The following is a 26,692-nucleotide window of genomic DNA, read 5'->3' as shown; positions in this document are numbered from 1 at the left end:
GCGGGCGTGTAGTGCCGCTAGCACCAGTCGTCGCCGCAGCCATTGAGCTGGAGGTCATAGCCGCGGCGGTCGTTGAGTCGAGCGCCCGCTGTGTGCCGGCCATGAAAATCGCAACCCTGTTCGACGGCTCATAGGGGTCCGGAATACTGTCGCCATCGGAACAGCCTCCAAGCTGGCCGTCCTGCACTTGATACATTGAATTAGTCTCGCCTGTGGACGATTCACCATCAGAGTAGATGGCCGTCTCACCACCAAACACAGATCCTTCCTCAAATTCCGCCCCATGGATGAAACCAACAAAGGCATGCTTCACGGCGGGTTGAACCTGGGCGGGTCGTGCACGCTGAGCCGTCTCAGTGATGTCGGTGCAGGTGTCCGGCTCAGGGCCCGGTTCGCCAATCTTGCCGATGAAGACGTGGATTCCGCCGAAGGGGACCCGGTACCCGTACTCAATTGAGCCGGCCTCGGGGCCCCAGCCTGCGTCGTCGATGTAGAGCTTGCCGCGACGACTCTTGGTCATCCGGCCCACAGCGTATCCCTTGATCCCTTCGAAGCTGCCCTTCAAGAACTCGAAACCGCCGTGCGCTGGCCCCACTGTGGGCGCCAACTGTCGTGGACTTAACACGGCAGATGTCCTAGCGAAAGGACTTAGTCGTGGAGCCATCGCAACTAGGTTAGCTTAAAGGGGTTAATCGGGACAAAGGACACAGAGAGTTTATACTGGTTCAGCCCCTCGCGGTGGAGGTAAAGGCCTACTCCAGTTTGGGATTGTATTGCTTGGGTTTCGATTACCAGGGAGCGAATACGCTTGACCTAGTTCTCGATCTCTTGTTTCTTGTCCTCAACCCGCCGCCAGGTCATCCCTTTATATACATAGGTTGACGCCCGGCGGCTTACAGAGTCCCGGCCGGCTCATACACAACGTGTCCGGCTCGGTGACTAACTAAGCTTGCCTTACAATACAAGTTATACATGTGGCGGTTCATCCCCTTGGGCCTCAAGTCGCCTCTGGGTCTTGGGCCGTCAATGGGCTTGTTATAACCCGCCATCTTCATTGATAAGTCGCCATTGGTATGACCCGGCCCCTCCTGGGCGGGTCATACCCAATAGTTATATCCCCAACAGATCTCCTGACGCATATTGAGGAAGACAGTCCATGTTGCCGGTAGGTGGTGATCAACTTGGGCAAGAGGACTCTGCTTGTAATATGGTTCAGTGTCAAACACTGGCTCTTCTTGCTCGCTCTCAATGATCATGTTGTGCAAGATGACACAGCAAGTCATGATGTCCCATATTTGATCTTTCGACCAGGTCTGAGCGGGGTACCGGCCAACAGCAAATCGAGATTGGAGAACACCAAATGCCCGCTCGACATCCTTCCTGCAAGCCTCCAGAACCTTCGCAAAGTGGGAGTTCTTGCCTCCTGGCACAGGGTTTGAGATGGTCTTCACAAATGTGGACCATCTCGGATAGATGCCATCTGCTAGGTAGTATCCTTTGTTGTAGTGCCGCCCATTGACCTCGAAGTTCACTGGAGGAGAATGACCTTCAACAAGCTTGGCAAAGACACGGGAAAACTGCAGTACGTTGATGTCATTGTGAGTTCCCGGCATACCAAAGGAGTGCCAAATCGGCTTCCTCCAGCAGCACCGCGAGCGCCTCCTCCTCGTCTGAGTCCATCGCCGAGCAAACAAATCGCCGAACACCTCGCGGGCGTGGTAGGAGCGCGACTGCCGGTATTGCAGCCCTGCACGGTCGGAGCGCCGGAAAGCTCGTCCAGGAACGGGGTGGAGGATGTCGTGGCGGAACCCTCTCTCTTTTCCGGCAGGGTAATGACCTATCTAGCGGCAATGGGTGGGTGGGCGGCGGGAGGGCGTGCGCCGGTGGGGGGGGGGGGGGGGGGCGAATCTGGACGGGCACGATGTGTTTTCGACTGACAATGGTGGCCCAGATGCGGAGCCCCCAAGCGCCCCCCAGTGGTTTGGCCTGGGATCACCAGGCCAAAAAAACAAGGCGCAACTGGAGGGATTTTTCAGCGCCAACGCCTTGAGGGCACTAGTGGAGATGCTCTTTAGCTGCATCATGGATTTGAGTTGTTACGTTGCCACTGGCCTTCTGTCGGTCAGTTCTATTTTAGCCAGTGCGGCTTAGTTAGAATAGGACTCTGTTCAGACTTCCCCCTCAGTGATTCTTGTCTCATTCAAGTACAACTTGCTCGCATCACTTTCTGCTATGCAGTTTGATTAAACTCTTAATTACCAACAAATAGCTCAACATACTTGCGGAGTACATATGTATGAAATGACCCCCTCTAAGGAAACGAAAACGCAGCAACGCAAATGTTACTACACACGATAATATACAGTGCGGAAGCACATAGTTTATAGAAGAGGGTGAGCACCTAAGTACAATCATCTACGACACCTAGACACAATGAAACAAAAACATTCAACAGCAAGCAAAGGTCGTTCGTTGTTGTTCCACACGAGTGGAGTTGATCACGGCAACTCCTTGTCCGTTGAATCGACTAGAGACTGAATGTCCGTCATGCGTGATCCACAGGACTGACTTAGTGCATACCCTCATCAGCTATTGCTTCCTGAAATTACAGGCTGTGATCAGGAAATGGACAGACAGAAAGAAACCATAAACCGGTAAGAGCAAAACCTTCCAACTTTACCTGAAGCCGTAGGAGCTTTTCTCTGACTGCTTGTTCCCTGTTGAGAAACCCCCTTCAGCGATCTTAGCTTGGATGCGGAAGGCCTAAACGTGTTGATCAAAGGCTGGTCAAAAGCATCATCCTCGTCGTCGTCATCTCCACCATGCCCCCGTTGGTCAGAGTCACTAACAGACTCTTCATCACTAGATTTGTTTCCATCAAAAAGATTTCTCACAGGTTCATCTCTAGGCTTCCTCGGGCGGCCCCTGCGCTTTACAGGCTTTTCCTCCTTTTCTTCTGGATCAGAAACACTATCAGCCACAATTTCTACAAGAAAAGCTTCCGGTGGTTCTGGAACCTAAGTTACAGCTCGGAGAGAGAGAGAGAGAGAGAGAGAGAGAGTTCAACTCACCATGGAAAACCTCATTCCTTGCATGTTTCTCACGTAAGTGTTCTACAAAGGTTAAGTACGGGCGCCAAGCACTGGGATCTTCATTCATATCGATATCTTGTGCCCTCTTCTGTACATCTGTCAAACTACATGCAAAAAAAGATTACTCAGAATGAAACACAAAATCAGGGCAGCACCACAAATGACAGGGCTAAAAACATACATGTCTGGTATATCTGACGAAGGAAGTTTAGAAACAAATGGCACAAGAGCAGCCTCGAGGAAAGACAATTGCTTTGGGAGGTCCACAAAGGCAAATTGAACACCGCACTGGATAATCTTTAAGATCTCAGACTTGTTTTTAATACGAACAGCGCCAACATAGTAGCCTGCAAGCCGATTAGCAAGATCTTGACACTCCGAGTAAGATTTGGCTATCAGGTTTTGGTTCTCTCCTTCGCGCAAATAGGCCATATACCGTTCGTACACCTAATTAGATGAAAAACAAACAATGATTGACACAAGATAGATCACGCTTCATAAAGAGTATATGTTAATGGCACATAAATTAACAAAATCAAATGCAAAGGTGAGTTACAAAAATAAAGGCATTTACCATTCATTCCTGTCAGCACATATGTCCAAACAATGTACATATTTGGAGATGATTCTTTAGAACATTGCAAAAGATGAAAAACAAGTTTAAATAGATACAATGACAATAGCAAACCATGTTACCAACAGGACCCCATGTGTTCCTGGTTTACAAGATTTTCAATCACTAATGGCATACTCGATAATGCAGGATGAGTATAATTTCCTGATGCAGTTTTTAGTTATTATTTATTTCAAGATAGGTTATTAGCTAATTCAGAGAACAAATTGCAGGATGTTCATACAGATAAGACACCATACAAATATCCACCTACTTGTAAATTTGTGAATAAATAGCAAGTGCATTCAAAGATAAACAGAAGTACCCGTCTCAATGCCTCAAAGAATAGAGCAGCTATATCACTGTTTGCATTTTTCTTTAGTGCGGTAATGAGATGCTTGATGATCTCTGTCGTACTTGCACCATGAGATACATAGTGTGAAACAATCTCAGGGCCAAGGTAATCCTGCAAACAAAATAAATTGCTGCAAATTTCATTTATCTGCCAGTAGAAAACGCTACGGACGTAAACCAAATTTGATGCATAGAAGGTAGTCTCCAACAAACTATCTGGAAGAATGTTGCATGAGAACCCCTATCGCAGGCAGAAAGTGCAGTATAGACCTTCGAAACTGTATCAGCAAGCAGTAGCTTTGCAGCTGCAATCATGACAGCATCCCTGTTTGTGTCTTCAATATATTCTTCGTTTGCGTCTTCATCTTCTGTGTCATCTGAGGGTGAAAAGTTGGCCGATTTCAGTAATTAGCAAGAAGCCAGGCAACAAAATTTCTTGAAACGCCATTCCGGACAGATATTTTAAATTTGAAGTAGAAAAGCATGTGACAAGATAACCTGATATATTCAGCTGCTGTTCACATAGTTTCCAAAACTTCTGAACATATTCTAATTGTGGGAGATAACCCAAATTTTTTAGCTTTGTTGAAGAATACTTTGACTTCTTAAACAAGCACCACATCTCTGCAGTAATGGTGCAGACCTAGAAGCAAAAGAGGGCATTGAACTGTCAATGGGTCAACTTAAGTGCAGGAATACACTTGTTACAAAAATAATGTATTCCTCTCTTTGCTGACGTTTAATTCAGAAGGCTTACTCTGGAGGAAAGCACAGTGGTGCTCCTTCCCTCTTTCTGATAATTGGACAGAACCACCAAGAAATAATAGAGTTGTTCAAAGAGAGACCTTTGCTTGGAAGAAAGTCCCTCGATAGATGTTTCAGATGGGTTTTCAACGTCAATTGCATGAAGGCACCATGCTACTTCAAGGAACATGTTGATGAGGAGAAAGCTCTTTACCTAATCAAGCATCAAGTATTACCTCAATATGTTCCTTAAAGTTGATTCTGCAAGGAAGATTGACGTGCTAATAGTAATATCTCAACAGTGCAATGGTTCATACCTCATTGTCCATCTCTTTTAGATGACTGAGGATTCGGTACATATCTTCAAATAAACCATCATTTTTAACAGGTTTTGACAACTGAAGTTCATGAAGTCGCTTCAAATTAACCAAGAGAGAATATTCATCATCACCTGCCTGCAAAGCCGACAGTCATCATATTACTTCTGGCTCCAGTACATATACAGACAGCATGAGTAAAACATACCTCTACTTCCTTGATCGCAGTTTTGACTTTCAAAACCAACTCATCTTCAAGAGTCTTAAGTTTATTTTCAGCATAATCTAGAAGATCCGCCTGACACTTCGTGCAACAGAAAGCTATTGCCTTGATGCAAGATCTTAAAGTATCCTTGTCACCATGTTTGAAGAAGGCATCAACAATGAGATCTATGGCGGCCTTGAAATTCTGAACCAAATTATAAACAAGATTATTGGTCAAATAAAAAAATGAATGAGAAGGACGAGTGATAGCTTTTGCAACTGACCTGCTCTTGCCTCTTCAGTGAGTACATCTCAAGTTTCAAAAGCATCATCATATCAATTAGAGGGGATATCTTGGCCTTGTCAGGCAAGTATTTTCTCAAAAGTTGCGGGTACCTCTTCATCAAGGCATTGGTTATGTCACTCTTGCTATTTTCTAATATCTCCTGTAAACTTTTATGTTTTAGTAATGCCGCGGGATACAATTCAACTAAGTGTCAGTTTTACAAGAACAAATAGCAGATCAATAAACAAAATGAGCAATATATAATCCAGAGTTCACCAGGAAGAACTTGAACAACATCAAGGAGTATAAAGCTGAACTAGACAGGGGGAAACCATGAAAAGGGTGTAAAATCAGAAATTTTAAGGTTAATATGTAGGATCTGGATGCTTAAAATGAACAACTCAAAAGATTTCCCATCTCCTCCCACACAAAAAAAGATTTTCCATCTTAATGATAGAAAAGGTAAGTTGGCAATCAACACATACACTAAGGCCGCGCTTGGATTCGTTGTAATCAAATACAGAGGTGTTTATTTTACACCTGTATATTACCCGTCGCTCAGCAATTCTCGGCCGGAAACAAAACGACTACCCGAGGTCTGTATTCTTTACAGGTGTATTTGAAATGAACACGAAAAACCAAACAGGGCCTAATGTGTTTATCAGAAGGTGGTCATATTCAACCAGTATTATTTCCATTTTAATATTAATTTCACAATCCTGGATGATTTACCAATTTAGACCACTGGGCTAATCTCCAGAAGTTGGTTCACTAACGCAACTTACATAAATAGAGATGACATGGCACAAATTTAGAAGGGTTAAACTAATCAGACTCTCAAACATAACTTTTGAAGGACTGACATTTTCTGTACCTCAGGAACCAAACATTGAACATTGAAGTACCCCATGGAACAAACCTACTTTATGTAGGTAGTACTACTTAGTACTTAGAAGAGATGACATCTAGCAAACTGGAACTAAAGAAATAACAGGCCAACAGCACCGTTGGCAATGTTACAGATATTTAAAAATTAAAACTATCCATGAGATTATGAATCAGTGAGACTTTGCACCAATACTATATGATACCACCGATGATACTGCTACCTTTTGGGCTTTGTTATAGTACATCTTCCTATTGTCAGTTGCAAGAACTATTCTTTCCCCAACAGCCTTCTTAGCAGAGGCTCGCAGCATCCGAACTAGATTTGTTCCATCCATGTCAGTAAGCTCAGCTATCGGAGTTTCATCAAGAAGCATGGAGATTACACACTTCCAGTCCTGAAGAACAAAAATAATGTAATTGTGACAGAATGTCACACTGACAACACTGTATACTCTTTTCCAAATAGAGTTGCATAAACGGAGGAGCATACTTTCATGGCCTTCATGTCATCCCAAATATCATCAATGACGTAAGAACTCAGGACTGGGTCATCCGAAAATTCCCTTAAGATGTGCAGCATTCGACTAATGTGAATCTCGGAGGATTCATTGTCCCCATCTGGAATTCACTAGGATAATCAATGGCTGAAGTAATCAAGTACTATTTGATAACAAGACAGGGTAGCATAAGAGTGCAATCCTTCAAGACACGAGTACCTCTAGCTACAGAAGGGGTCTTGCAGTTTTGTGCTATCAGGTGATCATAAACTAACTCCCCTATTGCACGCCTGATCATAGGAGGTTCGTCAATAAGCAAATCATATAGGGGACCCAAATCATCGTCACTCAAAAGTTGATGCCTGCAAAGCAAGGAAACAATATGAGCTTCAGCTACATGTTCCAAGAATCACATAAGCATTTGAGCTACATGATGAAATTTTTTGAAGCCTTGTACATGTGAGCTTCAGCTCTGAATACGTAACTCCTACTTCCAGTGCCACGGCTTAGCCAATTGCAAGTATGTTTAAGCTTGTGTTTTCATGAAATAGCTTTGAACCAATTGTCATTTAAACATCCAAAATGAAAGAATTTAACTGATGCCGTAGAAATTGATGCAATCGGTGCACTGTGCAGATAGTGAATGATGAAAACATTTGAACAAACACCACACCCGTATTTCAAAATGGAATCATCAGTCCTTGTATATAACATTTGACAACAGGAATGTTATGCCAGATATCCAAGAAATTAACATTCGAAACTTCTTACTTGAAATTGAATTTTACTTGTACATACAAAACCTCATAAGCAGGCCTTGATATCAAAAGCTAGACAAACCCAACTCTTAGCACATCTTAAAAAGGCTATGGCAAAATATGTGAACTTGCACGGTAACTACCCCAACTGGGCACGCAAAAGATTTTGCTGTCAAACCTCAGTACGGAGGCCATGAGAAAGTGAGCTCACCGAAGTAATTGCTTGATGAGTCCTATAGCTGGCACAGCTACTGAAATATCAATATCATCAGCAAGCTGGATCATCCTGCTATAAAACCTCTCCGTAAAGAGACCAAGAGAAGGTATGTTGTCATCTACATCATACAGGCTTTGCAAGGCAAGAATAGAAGTTCTTCTAACTCCAGCATTCTATAAAAAAAGAAGTGCACAAAATAAGATTGCAAGTCTCTTTGATCACAGAGAAGGTATCAATGGGCGCAATTAATCAATGAATTAAACCTTTTTTACCTTGTCATTCAGTGTCCACCCAAGATACTTTAAATATATATCTTGTAAGAACAGTGATGGATATGAGACAACCCAAATACCTAGGGATTTTATGCATAACATTCGGATCTCAGGGTCAACATCCCGATAACGGTGCATGAATAACCTACATGTGGCAAAATAATAGTGTTAGTTGCCTGCTAGACCAAGATAAGTATAGATTGCATGACATGTGCAAGATTCTGGATACCGATGAATATACTATCACTTAAGAAAGATTAGAACACTTAATTAAGTAAACAATAAAAGACTGGGTGAGTGGTCTCTAATAGAAAGCCTCACCCGCTGAATATTTTACGCATCGATTCCTCCAAATATGTAATATTTTCATGAGTAATAGATAGCCTTTTGTTGAGAGATTCAACAGCTGGCCCATCACTGTGCTTCTTCTTCTCTGCATTCAACTGCCTTTGGGTGGTCTCACGCTGTCCACTGAGAGTCTTGGCGACAGATATGAAGGACGTCACAAGCTGGAGCCCAACCAATGAAGCTACTTGACGATAAACCCTTGGGGGAGTACTGAAGCACAACAAATTATCACCTTATACACATGTATACAAGACTAAGGTAAAATAAGGATGGCGACTGGTGAGACCTAATTACCATGATATCGCAACCACGTAATCCTTGATTGTCGTGAATAAGTTATCATCAAATAATGGACCATTCTGACACTCAAGGACCAAACTATCCCAAAAGGTAACAAGATTTTCTTTGAAGTTCTTAAGGTCCTTCCTTTTTGAGCTATAATTATCATCCACCAGACCCTGTTCTCAAGTTAAGATTGACAAAACTCAAACAGAAGAGAGCATATATGCACAACAGTAGAACAATATAGGGTAGATAAATAGATTATGTGCATTGGATAATTGAAATGGCCACAGATGATGATTCTCCTTTCAAAATCTCACAATAGGATACTTTTCTTGCTAGCTCAGCTAGTTTGAATACAATGTCATCCACAGCTGCCTCATGAAGGTCGCTTGCATATATATCATGTCTGGCGCCACAAACCTGTCATTGTAAGATTTGCAGGTTAATGAAAATAACGTTGCCACGATTATTTAAATAGAACAATAAGTAGCGTATCAAGTTAGTATTACCTCAAATAACATTGTTAATATCTGAAATAGCACTGACTTTGGATTTGATTCATAATCCTCGACCAATCTTTTGACAGCATGGCTGATTAGCCTGCCATTATGTTTGACTATGTCTGCAAGTTGCGAGTTTGTAAGGAAACCGAGCTGAGATGAAAGATGGAATATCGTTTGTTACATTGAAGTAAAGCTTTAAATCTAGGAACATCTCGGCGTATTTTCTTAAATTAACATGAAGCCTTGTTGTTCCTACCAATCGCCAATTCACCGTGCAGAAACACACCAGGGTTAATCTATCCTGGTTACAGCAGAAGCAGCGTTCGGCGCCATAAATCCCAACTAAAATCACATTAGCAGGAAAGCTAGACTTCCATATTGTGGAAGGGGTAAACCCTAGCAGCAGGTTCACAGAATCCCAGTCGCGGCACCCACCAAACTCACTCCAGGCAGAACGGCTAATAACGCAACATGCCCCTTACCGATGAGAGTCAAATCCTCGAGCGCGGCGGCGGCGGCGGCGGACGCCTCGCGCTTGCGCTTAGACCGGGGCGGCGCGAGCCCATCGGCCGCCTCCCCGTGGTCCTCCCCCTCCTCCTCGTCCTCAAACTCTTCGCCGGTCACGAAGTCGCTCTCCCTCGGCCTTGGCGGGCGGCCACGCTTCTGCAAACGCACGCACGAAACAAAATCAGAAATACTAGCCAAAATTAGCGGGATCCAGCTGCTCAGCGACCGCGTGGAGGGAGAAGGGTTACCGGGCGGCGCATGGAGGCTATCGTCTCCGCCATTAGGGAGGGGGGGACGGGGATGTGGTGACGCGGGGAGAGCAAACCCTAGAGATTTCGGGATTCTACGTCCGTGTTTGGGAGGGAAATGGAAAGGGAAGAAGGAGCGGCGAGTTTGGAGGGGCAGGGGGGAGGCGTGAACTGATCGACTCCGCCTTGTGTTTCTTTTACGGGGAAGAACGCACAAATCTGAAGACAAAACACCAGGAAAAAAATCGGCCTTTCCAAACGTTACGGGTTTCATTTTTCAAAATAAACCTCTACATTCCATTTAAACTCGTAAATCAGAAAATACAACTATTAAGAGGTTGAGGAAGGAGGATGGTGAGGTGGTGGAAGGGGAGGAGGGCTTGAAGGCTCTTGTATTTGTACTCTTTGTTTACCCTCGTAGAGGTATCTTTGGTTTCATGAACATTGTTACTTCAAAGGCTACTCAACAAATGAATGTATTTCTGATGACGGATTTCATGGCTGATGAGGTCAAGTTGGCCCTTAACAGAATAGGTGATTTAAAGGCACCCGGATTAGATGGCATGCCAATGATTTTTTACAAGAAGTACTAGGATCTGGTTAGTGATAGTGTGGTACAGGATGTGTTAAATGTCTTGCAAGGCGGCAATATACCGGAGGGATGGAACGATACCATAATGGTACTTATCCCCAAGGTTAAAAATCCAGAGAAATTGAAAGATTTACGCCCGATTACCCTTTTGCAACATCGTGTATAAACTAGTGTCTAAAGTTATCGCCAATCATTTGAAGTGTATCTTGGGGGAGATCATCTTGGATAATCAGAGTGCGTTTGTGCCGGGCAGATTTATATTGGACAACACCTTGTTGGCATACGAGATGTCACATTTAAACCTACAAGGACCCTAGCCAACTTGCCACCAGGAGGCTCCCCCGATTTGGTCCACTTCCGGTCGTTGGATCAGCGTCATTTTGGTCAAGTGCTTCCTCTCCTCCATCCGATGTTCACCTTGTGGTTAATCTGGTTTTTACCTCATAGTTGTTTTTCCAGGCCTATGACTGGCGGGCTCGTTCCCAATGTGGATTGGCTAGGTGAGCCATCGGGCGGGTGGAGGAGGGTTCCACCAATCCACTCCTCCCGCCGCACGCACTGGCGCACACGACGTGTGTGATGGGCGCCCGCACGAACCCCATTCCCCAATCAGCAACCGCTGCAACCCCCTCCTCTTCCACCAATCCCTCGCTGACACAGCCGCTGTGACCCTCCTCCTCCACCACCACCATTTGTCCTTCTCAGCCGTCAGTGCGTCGGTTCCATACCAGGCGCTAGTTAGGCGAGCCCGATGATGGGGTGAAGGAGCAGGCGAGGCGTCCGACGAGGGCAAGCAAGGGAAGAGGGAGGAGGCCGGCAACAGGGTGAAGGAGCAGGTTGCCCATCTTGGAGGTGGTGGAGCCGGCCAAGTGCCATTCACCATTGTCGATCAAGGTCCATTCGCTGTCGCCGACCTCATTCACCTCGTCTACTCTCTCTTCACCATTTTTGCCATGGGGATGGTACAAGAACTTCCGTCGCCGGCCAATCGAGCCCCACCTCTTGTGCGCGACCCAAGGAGGATTTTGCATCGCCATCTTACATTGGTTCGTGCCCTACATGAATGACACCAGCCAAGGGAGGACTATCCCTCCTCTTCGTACTCCACATGAGGTGTGCAGGTCGCCGCCATGGCCCTCCGTCTCCGCTCGCTGAAACGCCCACGATGCGGCTATATCTCCCACGTGTCGAGGCACGACTTAGAGGCATAACCGCATTGTGGTTTTGTCGCAAGAAGGGTCATCTTCACACAATCCCATGTAATGAACAAGAATGGGATAAAGAGTTGGCTTACAATCGCCACTTCACACAATACATGAATAAATCATACATCAATCAGAGATACACACATAGGTCCGACTACGGAACCAAATTGAAAGAAGACAACCCAACTGCCAGATCCCTGATCGTCCCAACTGGGCACCACTACTGATCAACATGAAAAGAAACAACACAACGAACAAGATCTTCATCGAGCTCCCACTTGAGCTCGGTTACGTCACCTGCAACTGTTTTGGAAGTATCTGTGAGTCACGAGGACTCAGCAATCTCACACCCGCGAGATCAAGACTATTTAAGCTTAAAGGAAAGGATGGTGTAATGAGGTGGAGCTGCAGCAAGCACTAAGCATATATGGTGGCTAACATACGCAAATGAGAGCGAGAAGAGAAGCAACGGAACGGTCGTGAAGCTAGCAATGATCAAGAAGTGATCCTGAACTCCTACTCACGTCAAACATAACCCAGAAACCGTGTTCACTTCCCGGACTCCGCCGAGAAGAGACCATCACGGCTACACACGCGGTTGATGCGTTTTAATTAAGGTCAAGTGTCAAGTTCTCTACAACCGGATATTAACAAATTCCCATCTGCCACATAACCGCGGGCACGGCTTCCGAAAGATAATACCCTGCAGGGGTGTCCCAACTTAGCCCATCATAAGCTCTCGCGGTCAACGAAGGATAAACCTTCTCCCGGGAAGACCCGGTCAGTCTCGGAATCCCGGTTTACAAGACATTTCGACAATGGTAAAACAAGACCAGCAAAGCCGCCCGAATGTGCCGACAAATCCCGATAGGAGCTGCACATATCTCGTTCTCAGGGCACACCGTATGAGCAGTCCGTACAACTAAAACCAGACCTCAAGTTTCCCCAAGGTGGCGCTGCAAAGGGCTCTAGTTTGGACCAGCACTCAGAGGAACACTGGCCCGGGGGTTTAAAATAAAGATGACCCTTGAGTCTGCAGAACCCAAGGGAAAAAGGCTTAGGTAGGCAAATGGTAAACCCAAGGTTGGGCCTTGCTGGAGGAGTTTTATTCAAAGCAAACTGTCAAGGGGGTCCCATAAATCACCCAACCGCGTAAGGAACGCAAAATCAAGGAACATAACACCGGTATGACGGAAACTAGGGGCGGCAAGAGTGGAACAAAACACCAGGCATAAGGCCGAGCCTTCCACCCTTTACCAAGTATATAGATGCATTAATTAAATAAGAGATATTGTGATATCCCAACATAAACATAATCCAACATGGAGCAATCTTCATCTTCACCTGCAACTAGCAACTCTATAAGAAGGGGCTGAGCAAAGCGGTAACATAGCCAAGCAACGGTTTGCTAGGAAGGGTGAAAAGGTTAGAGGCTGACATGGCAATAAGGGAGGCATGATGTAGCAAGTGGTAGGTAGCGCGGCATGGCAATAGAACGAGCAACTAGCAAAGCAAAGATAGAAGTGATTTCGAGGGGTGGTCATCTTGCCTGAGATCCCGCAAGGAAGAAGAACGAGTCCATGAAGAAGACAAACGGATGTAGTCGAACGAATCCTCACAACTCCGGAACGAAACCGAAGCTAACGAGAGAAGCAACCCGGAAAGAAACAAACAACATAGTGAACGACCACCACATACACATGGCATGATGCACAATCAAGTATGATGCATGTCCGGTTTAAATGAGGTATGGCATGGGAAAATGCAACAAACCCCACTACAAATTAAGTGGAGCTCAATATGCAACGAGTTGCATATTGACGAAACACCACATCAATTATTTAGTTCTCTCTCGGTTATGTACCCAACAATATTAAATGTTGATTAACATGGCAAGAGGTGAAGCATAAGTAAACTAACTATTTAAGCAAGTTTAAATGAGGCCGAAACAACAAACAACAATTCCGGAAAATCCTCATGTCCATATTTTTGATTTGGTACTCTTCTGCCATAAACACAATTTTAATGTTGTTAAACAGCAAGATAAAATGCAGCAAGATAATCTATGCATTTTTCTACCCCATTTACATATGAAGTTTATTAACATCCGAGTTACGGTTATTTAGTTATGAATTAAAGCATTTTAGCATGGTATTTTAGCAAATTTAACCAAACAGCATGTTTAAGCATTTTAAACATGGATGAGAGTGGCATATTGTTAAAGAACATGAAAATATGAACAAAATGCATATATGACATGTTCCATTTGAATGCATGGATCTTTAGTTATTAACAAACCAAAATAATGGCATTATCTGTAAATAAGAATGCATTGGATAATTCTAAAATACAGCCTGGAAAAAAAATATGCACGGGCCCGAAGCATTACGATGCAGCGGCCCAGATGAGGATTCGGCCCAAGCGGCTGTGGGTGTGTGCAAAAGAAATAAAAGAACAGAGCAAAAGAGGGGCGCCTGGGATTTGATCCCCAGACCCCTCGGTTGGAGCAGCGTGGTGCAAACCACTGCACTGCCGCGGCTGCTGTTGATAGGATAGGGCGCGGCCTTCTAAGAGATAACCCAGGGTCGAGCTTCTCTGTTTAGATAGAGAAGACGACGGTTGCGACGACGGCGCCGGCGAGGGCAGCCGTGGCGACAGTGGGGCTTGAGAGGCAGCGGCGGGCGTGCGGAATAGGTTAAGGAGGTGCTCGTGCGTGCGGAGGGCTGCGGGAGGAGTCCACAGCGTGAGCCTCGAGAAGAAACTCGTCTCATGCCACGGCGAAGCGCGGCGATGCAGGGGCGAAGCCGGGCGCAGCGAGGCGAAACAGAGGGACTGCGGCTGAGTGCGTGAGCGTGTGCAGCAAGATGGAGTGCGTGTGAGGAGCTCGAGCACCTCATCCATGGAGGTCACAGAGCTTCAGCTCGTACGAGGGGGCATTCCAATGCTCGGATCGACGAAGTAAATGAGGTAGGAGGAGCGGGGAAGGGCGGCTGCTCACCGGGCTCTCGTGGAACACGAAGAGAGGGCCGGAGATGTGATGCAGAGGCAAGGTGGGACGCTGATCGGGGCGGCGTCCTCGAGTCCGTGAGGAAGATGGAGCGGAGGAGGAAGACGAGGGTGCAGGCGACACCATCTTGACGTCCCGCGGCGCCGTGGTGGTCGGAGGCGACGCAGACGACGTCAGGGAAGACGACGCACACGGCGGAGGCGGATGGTTCTTGCTGGAGGCTTGCCGGCGACGAGCTCGCTCTCGCGAACTCGCTCGGGACCAAAGAGGCGATGGCTATGGTGGGCGACTCACCTGCGGCGGCGGTGGAGGGAGGAGAGGGATAGAAGGGAAACCCTAGGGGACGAGGCGCTGGCTTTATAGGGGCGCGAGCGTGGCTGGCCTCGACGTTCGTGAGCTCAAGGCGTGACGGCGCGAGCGCTCTGTGTCTGGAGCGAGGGAGACGGAGGGGAAACGGAGCAGGTGTCCGTTTGGGGCACTGGGCTGGGCCGGCTGGGGAGAGAAACATGTTGGCTGCGGGGTCTGCTGCTGGGCTGCTCTTCCTTTCTCTCCTCATTTCTTTTACTTAATTCTTCAGGCAGAATAACAAGAGCAGAAATGCACAAGGAGATCAGGAAGGAAGTAGGCTGAGACGGAAATATTTATAAGATCCTGCATTTATGCACAATTTGAATAAAATGGTCTGGACATTTTTAGAGAGATAGAAAAAAATAATTCAAGTTTGAATTAAATTCAAACTTGAGCCATTTTTGAACCCAACCAAAACATCTTCCAATGAGCTGAAAATTGTCAGAGAGGGTTTAGGCATGGTGAGTTAGCTTCAGGAAAAGAATGAACATTAATGAAGGAGGGAATAATGTCGCTTGCAACAACATGAAGGAAGAAGGAAGGGAGAGGTGATGATACATGGCATGGCTTGAGAGAGAGATAGCAAGGGCTGATGCACCCACAACATGAAAGTAACATGTAACATAAGGATGAGTGCAATGCACATGATGCTCATGGAAACAACATGAATGACCAAAAGCAATATGACAAGAGATAGGCATGGGAATTATTTTGCAAGTGTGTTCCGGTTAATTCCAAACTAATGGAATATTTATAATAGCTCCATAAATATTAGGAGGATATGTTATAAAGAGAAATCACCATGTGAATTCCCTCGATTTTAAATGGACCGAAGATCCATGCAATTTATTTAGGTGGGTTTTTATGCAAAGATTAATGACATGATGGCATGATGACATGATGCAATGCAAAAATAAAAGAGCAAGCACCGAAAGAAACACGCGGTGATCACGAAAATAAGGAAGTCTTCTGAAGCGTCGGTCTCGGGGCGTTACAACACTCCACCACTACAAGAGGATCTCGTCCCGAGATCTAGGATGGCACCGGAGGGAAAACGGAAGAGGAAGAGGTAAAACTAATTGCTTCTTTGACAAATGAGTGAAACCAAAGAACCTTGAGAGGTCGCAAAGCTTGAGGAAATGGCACAACGGAGATGAACAAAATTTAAAACACTCCGTTCAGCAACAGGAACAAGGAACATTGCGAGAACCTTTGTAGGTTGAAGAATATGAAACGAGAGCTTAACGGATCAAAAGGAATATGAAAGCACACCGGTAGAAAAGAGAGACAAGGAACACCATGTGAACCTTGAGGTTAATTGACACGATAGATATTTAAACCACTCCGGTTTAAACAAGATAGGGAAGGAATAAGAATGATATAATTTGGGCAGCACTCCGACTGTAAATGGAAGGAATTGAACATGATCTTGACAAGATGAGAGGATACTCGATGAAATTAACAACACATTGCCTCCGGAACTAATGCTAGAATGGCATAAGGGGTAAGAAAGATTTCAGACAGCACTCCGGTTGAGGAAGGAGACAAAACTTGATAAGATGAGAGAACTCGAATGAAAACACGACACTCCGGCTAGACAGATAAGAAAGGAAAAATTACATGATCTTGACAAAACAAGATGATTGGTCGAAGAGAGCAACATCACAAAGCCTCCGGTAGAAATGAAAGAATGCAATGAAAAGAACGGAGAAGAACGGAGTTGTTGAAAAATCAACAAAGAAAGGATATGAACTTCGTGGACTTATGGAGACATCTCGAAACTTGAGGAGAAATTCTGCCACTAACGAAAACAATTGCTTGCTTGAGATCAATGAAGAGATGAAAACTTCTCTTGCCGAGAGGATAGGAGAAATTTTGGATCATTGATAGACACCATAATAGAAATATTCCTTAGGGAAGGCTTTAGGTGAAACATGACACAAGATAGATCCAACGAAGAGATTAAAGGATTGAAAAGATCTCGTGAACGAATTGAAATTGATGGTTTTAAAATATGTCATTCCGGACAACTTGTGAATCATGAACCATGAAGGGTAATTGTCAAGAATGATATAACACCATCTCGAAAGATAAGATAGAGAGAATTGCATTTCGGAATGCAAGATGAAGAATGCTTGAACTCCTCAAAACAAGACATGTGTTGAACACCATGTTTATCTTTGAGTAAAGCTTGGCGGATCTTGACTTCAAGAGAAATCTTGAAGAACAATTGAAAAATGAAAGGAATCCTTGACGAACCACCATGTAGAGCCTTCGTGAGAACTCCCGTAATAAAAGGATGATAAAAGAAGGAGAAGTTGAAAGAACAGGATGAATCCTTACAATGATTTAGATGGATCTTTGAAATGATATAATTGAAATAACTTGGAGCTCCGGAAAGAAAAGATGAACAACTTTGAACCGAAAATTTGATATGATGAACAACTCCGGAAAGAATAAATTAGATCACTTGGATGAAACAATAATAAGAATTATGTTATGCGTATCCTTCACCAATATAAATTGATGACAATCAACGGATTTGGCATACTACTTATTCTCGTAGAAAGGATTAAGATAGATATTGCGCAAACTTGTGAAGGTCTTCATCGAACCACCGGTAGGATTGAAACAACGAATAAATTGATATGATAACGAAGGAAGAGAAATCTTGAACGAACCACCATAAGAATTGAAAATGAAAGTAGCAAAGGCACAATTCAATGGAAAGAATTAGAAAATGAATGAAGATACTTGACAGAATTTAGGTACACGAGAAGGAAGATATCATGAACTGATTAGAGGAAATTTGAGTGATGCACCGGGAGAATATGGAGAAGAACGAAGAGACATCAATTTAGAATAATTGGAGAACGAGGCTGAAAACTTAGAACGAAGAAATCTTCTGAGATGATGGCCTTCGGAGAATCAAACTGAAAAGACTCCTGAAATGCTCCGGATGGGTAAGAAAAGAATTCTCGCAATCGAAAACAATTATGAGAGGATGGCATAAGCTAGAACTATGAATCTTGAAGAGAATGGAGCAATATTTAAGAGAACTCTTCTTCGGTCTTCAAATGTTGAGAATGACGATGAGAAACACCACCATGAATTGTTGAGGCACTCCGGAATGAAAATTAGAAATGTTGAACCAATGATGAAAAGAACTTGAAAGATCTTGGAGAAAGACATATGACTGACGATAAATTCATTCTTATGTCAAGCTTCGAAAAGAATTTGGGAATAGCTCCGGGAAAATTAGAAGAGTCAGGTAAGATCCTGGAAAAAGACCTGTGGGTTAGGGCCCACACAAAAGAAACACCGTTGAAATGATTACTTGAAAATGAGATTGCACCGGTTGAATTAAATGGCTTGAATGAGGTAACAACCTCGAAATAGTTAGAGTTGATGCGGAGTGGAAACACGAATCTTCAGAGATATCTTCAGCACTCCGGAACAATTGAATAGCACGCGAAAAATGATTAAGAGTTGCACCGGCATGAGAAAGCGTTTGAAACGAGGAAAAGGGTATGATCAACACTGAAAGCTTGAATTGAGTCCACCAGAGAAGAAAAAGAATGAAGAATGATAAACTTGAAGCTTCGTTAGTATCTTCATGGGAAATCACCGGATAAGAACATTGAAAGAAAAGAATGAAGAGACTTCGCATCAATAAAAGGATACATGATTGAGAAATCTGAGTCCTTAAAGAAAAAGGGTTGGAGGGCGGGAAAAACAAAGGCAACTTGGGTCGGATGAAATGAACACCGTTGAGAAAAAGCTTAGAATTGATCTTGTGGATGGGGAGAACGATGGGATCATCTCGAAGAGAAATGCACCGGTTGGAAATAGAATTAAGATGGCAATCTCGATGATCAAGAAGGTTTAGTATCCACATAGAAGTATGAGAACACCGCTTAGGAAAGGTAAGGAATCCACATTTGACTTCGAAGCAACTCGAATACCACAAAACAAAACAAAACAAAGGATTTGGCTTGCAGAATAAGCCGGAACAAACATATGATAGAGATTTCGTCCGAAGTTTTCATGGTGGGGCCCACACGGGCTCAATCGTACAGCACCATCATGTACAAGGCTGTGCACATGACATACGAAGCGTCCCCGAGTCGGCATAGCCAAGGACTCTTTAAGACACTACGAGACCACTGTAAAATCAACCGTGTACAGGCGGACCACTAGACGTCGAACCCCAATCTCATATCATGCGTCTGTCGGAAAGATATCCTAAGAGCTACTTGAATTCCCACTTATAAACTCCCGAAACTTTCTGGTTATGCAATCAGGTGTTGGGGATACAGGGGACACAAAATATATCACCCAAACTAACAATACCTAGATCCAGTTGTATCCATCCGTCAACACATAACCAAGAAACCTTCGGAAATCGTTTACCTCAACCTTCGAAAAGCATCCGTTATACGAGTTATGGCAATACTCCCGAACTCCCGCCCCAGTACTGGGTGGCGTCGAGGTGATCTCACCAACAACTGCATAAAAGAGATTTCGATGTCGGCGAAACTCAGGTATTCCAGAACTGCAACGATAAAATTGTGACGACAACACCTCGGAGCTCAACTCCCCGGGACACTGCCACAACCCCTAAATGTCAGGAGGCACCAAGAACAATGTTCTCGTCACAAAACCATCGGAATGATTCCAAGATACCCACGTGATCCTAAAAAAATTTTAGTGAAAATTTGAGGAGAGAAAAGTCAAAACTTCTACGTCAGGAGACCTCCCAGAGCGATGAAGGGACTGAGGAGTAAAAAGAATTCTACTCTCCGATATATATAATCCTAAGACTCAAACTTTTTGCTCTAGACTCAACAACGCCAGTGATTCGATCAAGCAGGGGGCTCCTAAGTCGGGGATGGCTCTGATACCAACTTGTAACGCCCACGATGCGGCTATATCTCCCACGTGTCGAGGCACGACTTAGAGGCATAGCCGCATTGTGGTTTTGTCTCAAGAAGGGTCATCTTCACACAATCCCATGTAATGAACAAGAATGGGATAAAGAGTTGGCTTACAATCGCCACTTCACACAATACATGAATAAATCATACATCAATCAGAGATACACACATAGGTCCGACTACGGAACCAAATTGAAAGAAGACAACCCAACTGCCAGATCCCTGATCGTCCCAACTGGGCACCACTACTGATCAACATGAAAAGAAACAACACAACGAACAAGATCTTCATCGAGCTCCCACTTGAGCTCGGTTACGTCACCTGCAACTGTTTTGGAAGTATTTGTGAGTCACGAGGACTCAGCAATCTCCACCCGCGAGATCAAGACTATTTAAGCTTAAAGGAAAGGATGGTGTAATGAGGTGGAGCTGCAGCAAGCACTAAGCATATATGGTGGCTAACATACGCAAATGAGAGCGAGAAGAGAAGCAACGGAACGGTCGTGAAGCTAGCAATGATCAAGAAGTGATCCTGAACTCCTACTCACGTCAAACATAACCCAGAAACCGTGTTCACTTCCCGGACTCCGCCGAGAAGAGACCATCATGGCTACACACGCGGTTGATGCGTTTTAATTAAGGTCAAGTGTCAAGTTCTCTACAACCGGATATTAACAAATTCCCATCTGCCACATAACCGCGGGCACGGCTTCCGAAAGATAATACCCTGCAGGGGTGTCCCAACTTAGCCCATCATAAGCTCTCACGGTCAACGAAGGATAAACCTTCTCCCGGGAAGACCCGGTCAGTCTCGGAATCCCGGCTTACAAGACATTTCGACAATGGTAAAACAAGACCAGCAAAGCCGCCCGAATGTGCCGACAAATCCCGATAGGAGCTGCACATATCTCGTTCTCAGGGCACACCGGATGAGCAGTCCGTACAACTAAAACCAGACCTCAAGTTTCCCCAAGGTGGCGCTGCAAAGGGCTCTACTTTGGACCAGCACTCAGAGGAACACTGGCCCGGGGGTTTAAAATAAAGATGACCCTTGAGTCTGCAGAACCCAAGGGAAAAAGGCTTAGGTAGGCAAATGGTAAAACCAAGGTTAGGCCTTGCTGGAGGAGTTTTATTCAAAGCGAACTGCCAAGGGGGTCCCATAAATCACCCAACCGCGTAAGGAACGCAAAATCAAGGAACATAACACCGGTATGACGGAAACTAGGGGCGGCAAGAGTGGAACAAAACACCAGGCATAAGGCCGATCCTTCCACCCTTTACCAAGTATATAGATGCATTAATTAAATAAGAGATATTGTGATATCCCAACATAAACATAATCCAACATGGAGCAATCTTCATCTTCACCTGCAACTAGCAACGCTCTAAGAAGGGGCTGAGCAAAGCGGTAACATAGCCAAGCAACGGTTTGCTAGGAAGGGTGAAAAGGTTAGAGGCTGACATGGCAATAAGGGAGGCATGATGTAGCAAGTGGTAGGTAGCGCGGCATGGCAATAGAACGAGCAACTAGCAAAGCAAAGATAGAAGTAATTTCGAGGGGTGGTCATCTTGCCTGAGATCCCGCAAGGAAGAAGAACGAGTCCATGAAGAAGACAAACGGATGTAGTCGAACGAATCCTCACAACTCCGGAACGAAACCGAAGCTAACGAGAGAAGCAACCCGGAAAGAAACAAACAACATAGTGAAAGACCACCACATACACATGGCATGATGCACAATCAAGTATGATGCATGTCCGGTTTAAATGTGGTATGGCATGGGAAAATGCAACAAACCCCACTACAAATTAAGTGGAGCTCAATATGCAACGAGTTGCATATTGACGAAACACCACATCAATTATTTAGTTCTCTCTCGGTTATGTACCCAACAATATTAAATGTTGATTAACATGGCAAGAGGTGAAGCATAAGTAAACTAACTATTTAAGCAAGTTTAAATGAGGCCGGAACAACAAACAACAATTCCGGAAAATCCTCATGTCCATATTTTTGATTTGGTACTGTTCTGCCATAAACACAATTTTAATGTTGTTAAACAGCAAGATAATCTATGCATTTTTCTACCCCATTTACATATGAAGTTTATTAACATCTGAGTTGCGGTTATTTAGTTATGAATTAAAGCATTTTAGCATGGCATTTTAGCAAATTTAACCAAACAACATGTTTAAGCATTTTAAACATGGATGAGAGTGGCATATTGTTAAAGAACATGAAAATATGAACAAAATGCATATATGACATGTTCCATTTGAATGCATGGATCTTTAGTTATTAACAAACCAAAATAATGGCATTATCTGTAAATAAGAATGCATTGGATAATTCTAAAATACAGCCTGGAAAAAAATATGCACGGGCCCGAAGCATTACGATGCAGCGGCCCAGATGAGGATTCGGCCCAAGCGGCTGTGGGTGTGTGCAAAAGAAATAAAAGAACAGAGCAAAAGAGGGGCGCCTGGGATTTGATCCCAGACCCCTCGGTTGAAGCAGCGTGGTGCAAACCACTGCACTGCCGCGGCTGCTGTTGATAGGATAGGGCGCGGCCTTCTAAGAGATAACCCAGGGTCGAGCTTCTCTGTTTAGACAGAGAAGACGACGGCTGCGCCGACGGCGCCGACGAGGGCAGCCGTGGCGACGGTGGGGCTTGAGAGGCAGCGGCGGGCGTGCGGAATAGGTTAAGGAGGTGCGCGTGCGTGCGGAGGGCTGCGGGAGGAGTCCACAGGGTGAGCCTCGAGAAGAAACTCGTCTCAGGCCACGGCGAAGCGCGGCGATGCAGGGGCGAAGCCGGGCGCAGCGAGGCGAAACAGAGGGACTGCGGCTGAGTGCGTGAGCGTGTGCAGCAAGATGGAGTGCGTGTGAGGAGCTCGAGCACCTCATCCATGGAGGTCACAGAGCTTCAGCTCGTACGAGGGGGCATTCCAATGCTCGGATCGACGAAGTAAATGAGGTAGGAGGAGCGGGGAAGGGCGGCTGCTCACCGGGCTCTCGTGGAACACGAAGAGAGGGCCGGAGATGTGATGCAGAGGCAAGGTGGGACGCTGATCGGGGCGGCGTCCTCGAGTCCGTGAGGAAGATGGAGCGGAGGAGGAAGACGAGGGTGCAGGCGACACCATCTTGACGTCCCGCGGCGCCGTAGTGGTCAGAGGCGACGCAGACGACGTCAGGGAAGACGACGCACACGGCGGAGGCGGATGGTTCTTGCTGGAGGCTTGCCGGCGACGAGCTCGCTCTCGCGAACTCGCTCGGGACCAAAGAGGCGATGGCTATGGTGGGCGACTCACCTGCGGCGGCGGTGGAGGGAGGAGAGGGATAGAAGGGAAACCCTAGGGGACGAGGCGCTGGCTTTATAGGGGCGCGAGCGTGGCTGGCCTCGACGTTCGTGAGCTCAAGGCGTGACGGCGCGAGCGCTCTGTGTCTGGAGCGAGGGAGACGGAGGGGAAACGGAGCAGGTGTCCGTTTGGGGCACTGGGCTGGGCCGGCTGGGGAGAGAAACATGTTGGCTGCGGGGTCTGCTGCTGGGCTGCTCTTCCTTTCTCTCCTCATTTCTTTTACTTAATTCTTCAGGCAGAATAACAAGAGCAGAAATGCACAAGGAGATCAGGAAGGAAGTAGGCTGAGACGGAAATATTTATAAGATCCTGCATTTATGCACAATTTGAATAAAATGGTCTGGACATTTTTAGAGAGATAGAAAAAAATAATTCAAGTTTGAATTAAATTCAAACTTGAGCCATTTTTGAACCCAACCAAAACATCTTCCAATGAGCTGAAAATTGTCAGAGAGGGTTTAGGCATGGTGAGTTAGCTTCAGGAAAAGAATGAACATTAATGAAGGAGGGAATAATGTCGCTTGCAACAACATGAAGGAAGAAGGAAGGGAGAGGTGATGATACATGGCATGGCTTGAGAGAGAGAGATAGCAAGGGCTGATGCACCCACAACATGAAAGTAACATGTAACATAAGGATGAGTGCAATGCACATGATGCTCATGGAAACAACATGAATGACCAAAAGCAATATGACAAGAGATAGGCATGGGAATTATTTTGCAAGTGTGTTCCAGTTAATTCCAAACTAATGGAATATTTATAATAGCTCCATAAATATTAGGAGGATATGTTATAAAGAGAAATCACCATGTGAATTCCCTCGATTTAAATGGACCGAAGATCCATGCAATTTATTTAGGTGGGTTTTTATGCAAAGATTAATGACATGATGGCATGATGACATGATGCAATGCAAAAATAAAAGAGCAAGCACCGAAAGAAACACGCGGTGATCACGAAAATAAGGAAGTCTTCTGAAGCGTCGGTCTCGGGGCGTTACACTCGCGCTCTCCATGGTCCTCCCGCCCTGCTTGTTGCTTGTATGATGTATGCGTGCTTGCTTCTGTCGTGTTGTGTGCATGTGTTCTTGCTTGTTATGTTCGTGCTTGTTGGGTCCTTTTGTCGCTGGGGTGTTGGGCTTCTGATGGCCTAATGCAGTTATGCTTTGTTGTATACTGAACTTGGTGCTTGCTGCTGGCCTGTTGATGTTGCTGTTGTGCTGGCCAGTGAGTGAGTCTAGAGACATCCGAATCATTCAGTCATTGAGGATTTGAAAAGAGGTATCAAGGCAGCAAATGGGGTAGTATTTTGATCTCATTTCGTCTGACGCATTTACTATTTCTTGTCTTCTTTACATGCCACCAAGTTCGGGTTGCTTTTTTATATCATTATTTTGTAGTCTGCTTCACTGTGAACTTGAATGAAGACCTAAATTGATCTCTAATTTGTGAAAGTCATTGAGTTGCCGCTACGTGCACTAGAAGATTGGGTTGGTAGCCTTTTGTACTATTTGTTGAGTTCTTACATTGTCTAGCTTATTCAGAATTTGGTCAGGCCAGTGGACAAAATAACATTTGCATGGTTACTGGTGTATGTTGGTCATGCATCTGAAGTCACTTACTTTCTAGGATTTTAGGATGGCTGCTAAGCTTCTCTTTAATGTTGCTTTTTCTGCAATATTTTTAGTACCGTTGGTGATTCTGTTTCTGTCTGATCATTTGTTGTATTACTCCAATTTCCATAATAAGCTAATGGAAATTGTATTTGGGTAGACATGATTTCAGGTTAGATGGCAACCATCTTTTCTTCTGATTTTCATATTTAGAAATCTAGCCTCTATTCCAATTATTACGACAATTCAGTTTCTGAAGTGTATTTCTTCTTCCACGAAAGTTTCATCTATACCTTAAGGTAAAAAGGATCTGACGATGAACTATACCGTAGCAATCTTCAGGTATAAAAACTGGCTATGTTATCTGGAATTCTTATATATATTTTTATTGTTGAACATTTTTTAATCTTTGTTGGAATGCTTGCCCTGGATAAATAGCAGGGCATGTGTTGGGGAACGTTGCATGGAAAACAAAAAAATTCTACACACACGCAAGATCTATGTAACACCCCGGATGTAACTTTCCATATTTGTAACTCCAACTCTTGCCATTTTCGGCTATGTGTTATGATATTCCTTCGTGGTCGGGTTTTGTTTTTTTCGTTTTGCATTTTTTGTTCTTGTCATGCATCCCATATCATGTCATCATGTGCATTGCATTTGCATACGTGTTCGTCTCTTGCATCCGAGCATTTTCCCCGTTGTCCGTTTTGCAATCCGGCAGTCCCACCTCCTCTGGCGCACCCCTCTTGTTTCTTTTCGTGAACGGGTGTTGAACGTTCTCGGAATGGACCGAGGCTTGTCAAGTGGCCTTGGTATACCACCGGTAGACCACCGGTCAAGTTTCGTTTCATTTGGAGGTCGTTTGGTACTCCAGCGGTTAACCGGGTAACCGCAAAGTCCGTTTGTGTGTTCCAGCAAAACCCCTCTCTAAACAGCCCAAAACCCAGCAAACTCACTTCCATGCTCTAGGTCGTTCGATCACGATCGTGTGGGCGAAAACCGCACTCCGTTTGGAGTCTCCTAGCTCCCTCTACCTATATATTTGCACCTCCCCCCGAAAATCTCGGATCCCGAAACCCTAACCCTCTCCCTCCGCGCGCCGGACACGTCCGCCCGGCGCCGGACGTGTCTCCACCGCCGCCCGCGACCAACCAGGGACTGCCACGTGGCGCCCGCGCCGCCCGCGGCCCGCCGGGCCCGTTCGCCGCCCCCGAGCCCGCGCGCGGCTCCCCCGCGCCCGACGCCTCCTCCCCGCCGCCCGAGTCCTCCCCGCGGCCGCCCGCCGCCTCGCCTCCTCCGGCCGCTCGCGCCGCCGCCGCGCCGGTGTGCCGCTGCCGCCGCATCGCCGAGCTCGCCCGAGGCCGCCGCCGCGCCTCCTCCGCCCGCGGTCGCCGACCCCACCGCCGTCGTCCTCCGCCGCCGCCGGCCGCCTCCTTCCTCCTCCTCGCCGCTTCCTCTTCCCCTCCGTCGCCGGCCACCGTCCCCGCCACTCCTCCG

General features: G+C 45.6%; 1 protein-coding gene across 1 annotated transcript; it reads right to left on the bottom strand.

Moving 5' to 3' along the window:
* Positions 1–2,224: 2,224 nt before the first annotated feature.
* On the bottom strand, positions 2,225–10,337 carry LOC123096901 (sister-chromatid cohesion protein 3). Its single transcript, XM_044518696.1, has 22 exons — positions 10,134–10,337; positions 9,861–10,041; positions 9,385–9,497; positions 9,203–9,295; positions 8,885–9,048; positions 8,564–8,800; positions 8,243–8,387; positions 7,965–8,143; positions 7,215–7,357; positions 6,989–7,116; positions 6,720–6,893; positions 5,609–5,770; positions 5,329–5,529; positions 5,121–5,258; positions 4,817–5,017; positions 4,558–4,702; positions 4,330–4,436; positions 4,031–4,171; positions 3,274–3,539; positions 3,072–3,196; positions 2,681–2,956; positions 2,225–2,599 (listed from the first exon to the last, which is right to left on the bottom strand). Exons 1-22 carry the CDS (start codon positions 10,164–10,166, stop codon positions 2,586–2,588), a joined length of 3,366 nt encoding a protein of 1,121 aa, XP_044374631.1. The 5' UTR covers positions 10,167–10,337; the 3' UTR covers positions 2,225–2,585.
* Positions 10,338–26,692: the final 16,355 nt, after the last annotated feature.

The sequence above is a fragment of the Triticum aestivum genome, chromosome 4D, assembly GCF_018294505.1.
Source record: "Triticum aestivum cultivar Chinese Spring chromosome 4D, IWGSC CS RefSeq v2.1, whole genome shotgun sequence".
NCBI lineage: Eukaryota > Viridiplantae > Streptophyta > Magnoliopsida > Poales > Poaceae > Triticum > Triticum aestivum.
This window is presented reverse-complemented; position numbering and strand designations above follow the sequence as displayed.

Excerpts from the sequence above, each read along its gene's own strand:
- LOC123096901 (XM_044518696.1), bottom strand. The coding sequence starts at position 10,166 with ATGGCGGAGACGATAGCCTCCATGCGCCGCCCG. Across the intron at positions 5,771-6,719 it reads ACTATAACAAAGCCCAAAAG|GAGATATTAGAAAATAGCAA; the intron begins GTAGCAGTATCA and ends AAAAGTTTACAG. Across the intron at positions 4,172-4,329 it reads TTGCTGATACAGTTTCGAAG|GATTACCTTGGCCCTGAGAT; the intron begins GTCTATACTGCA and ends TTTTGTTTGCAG.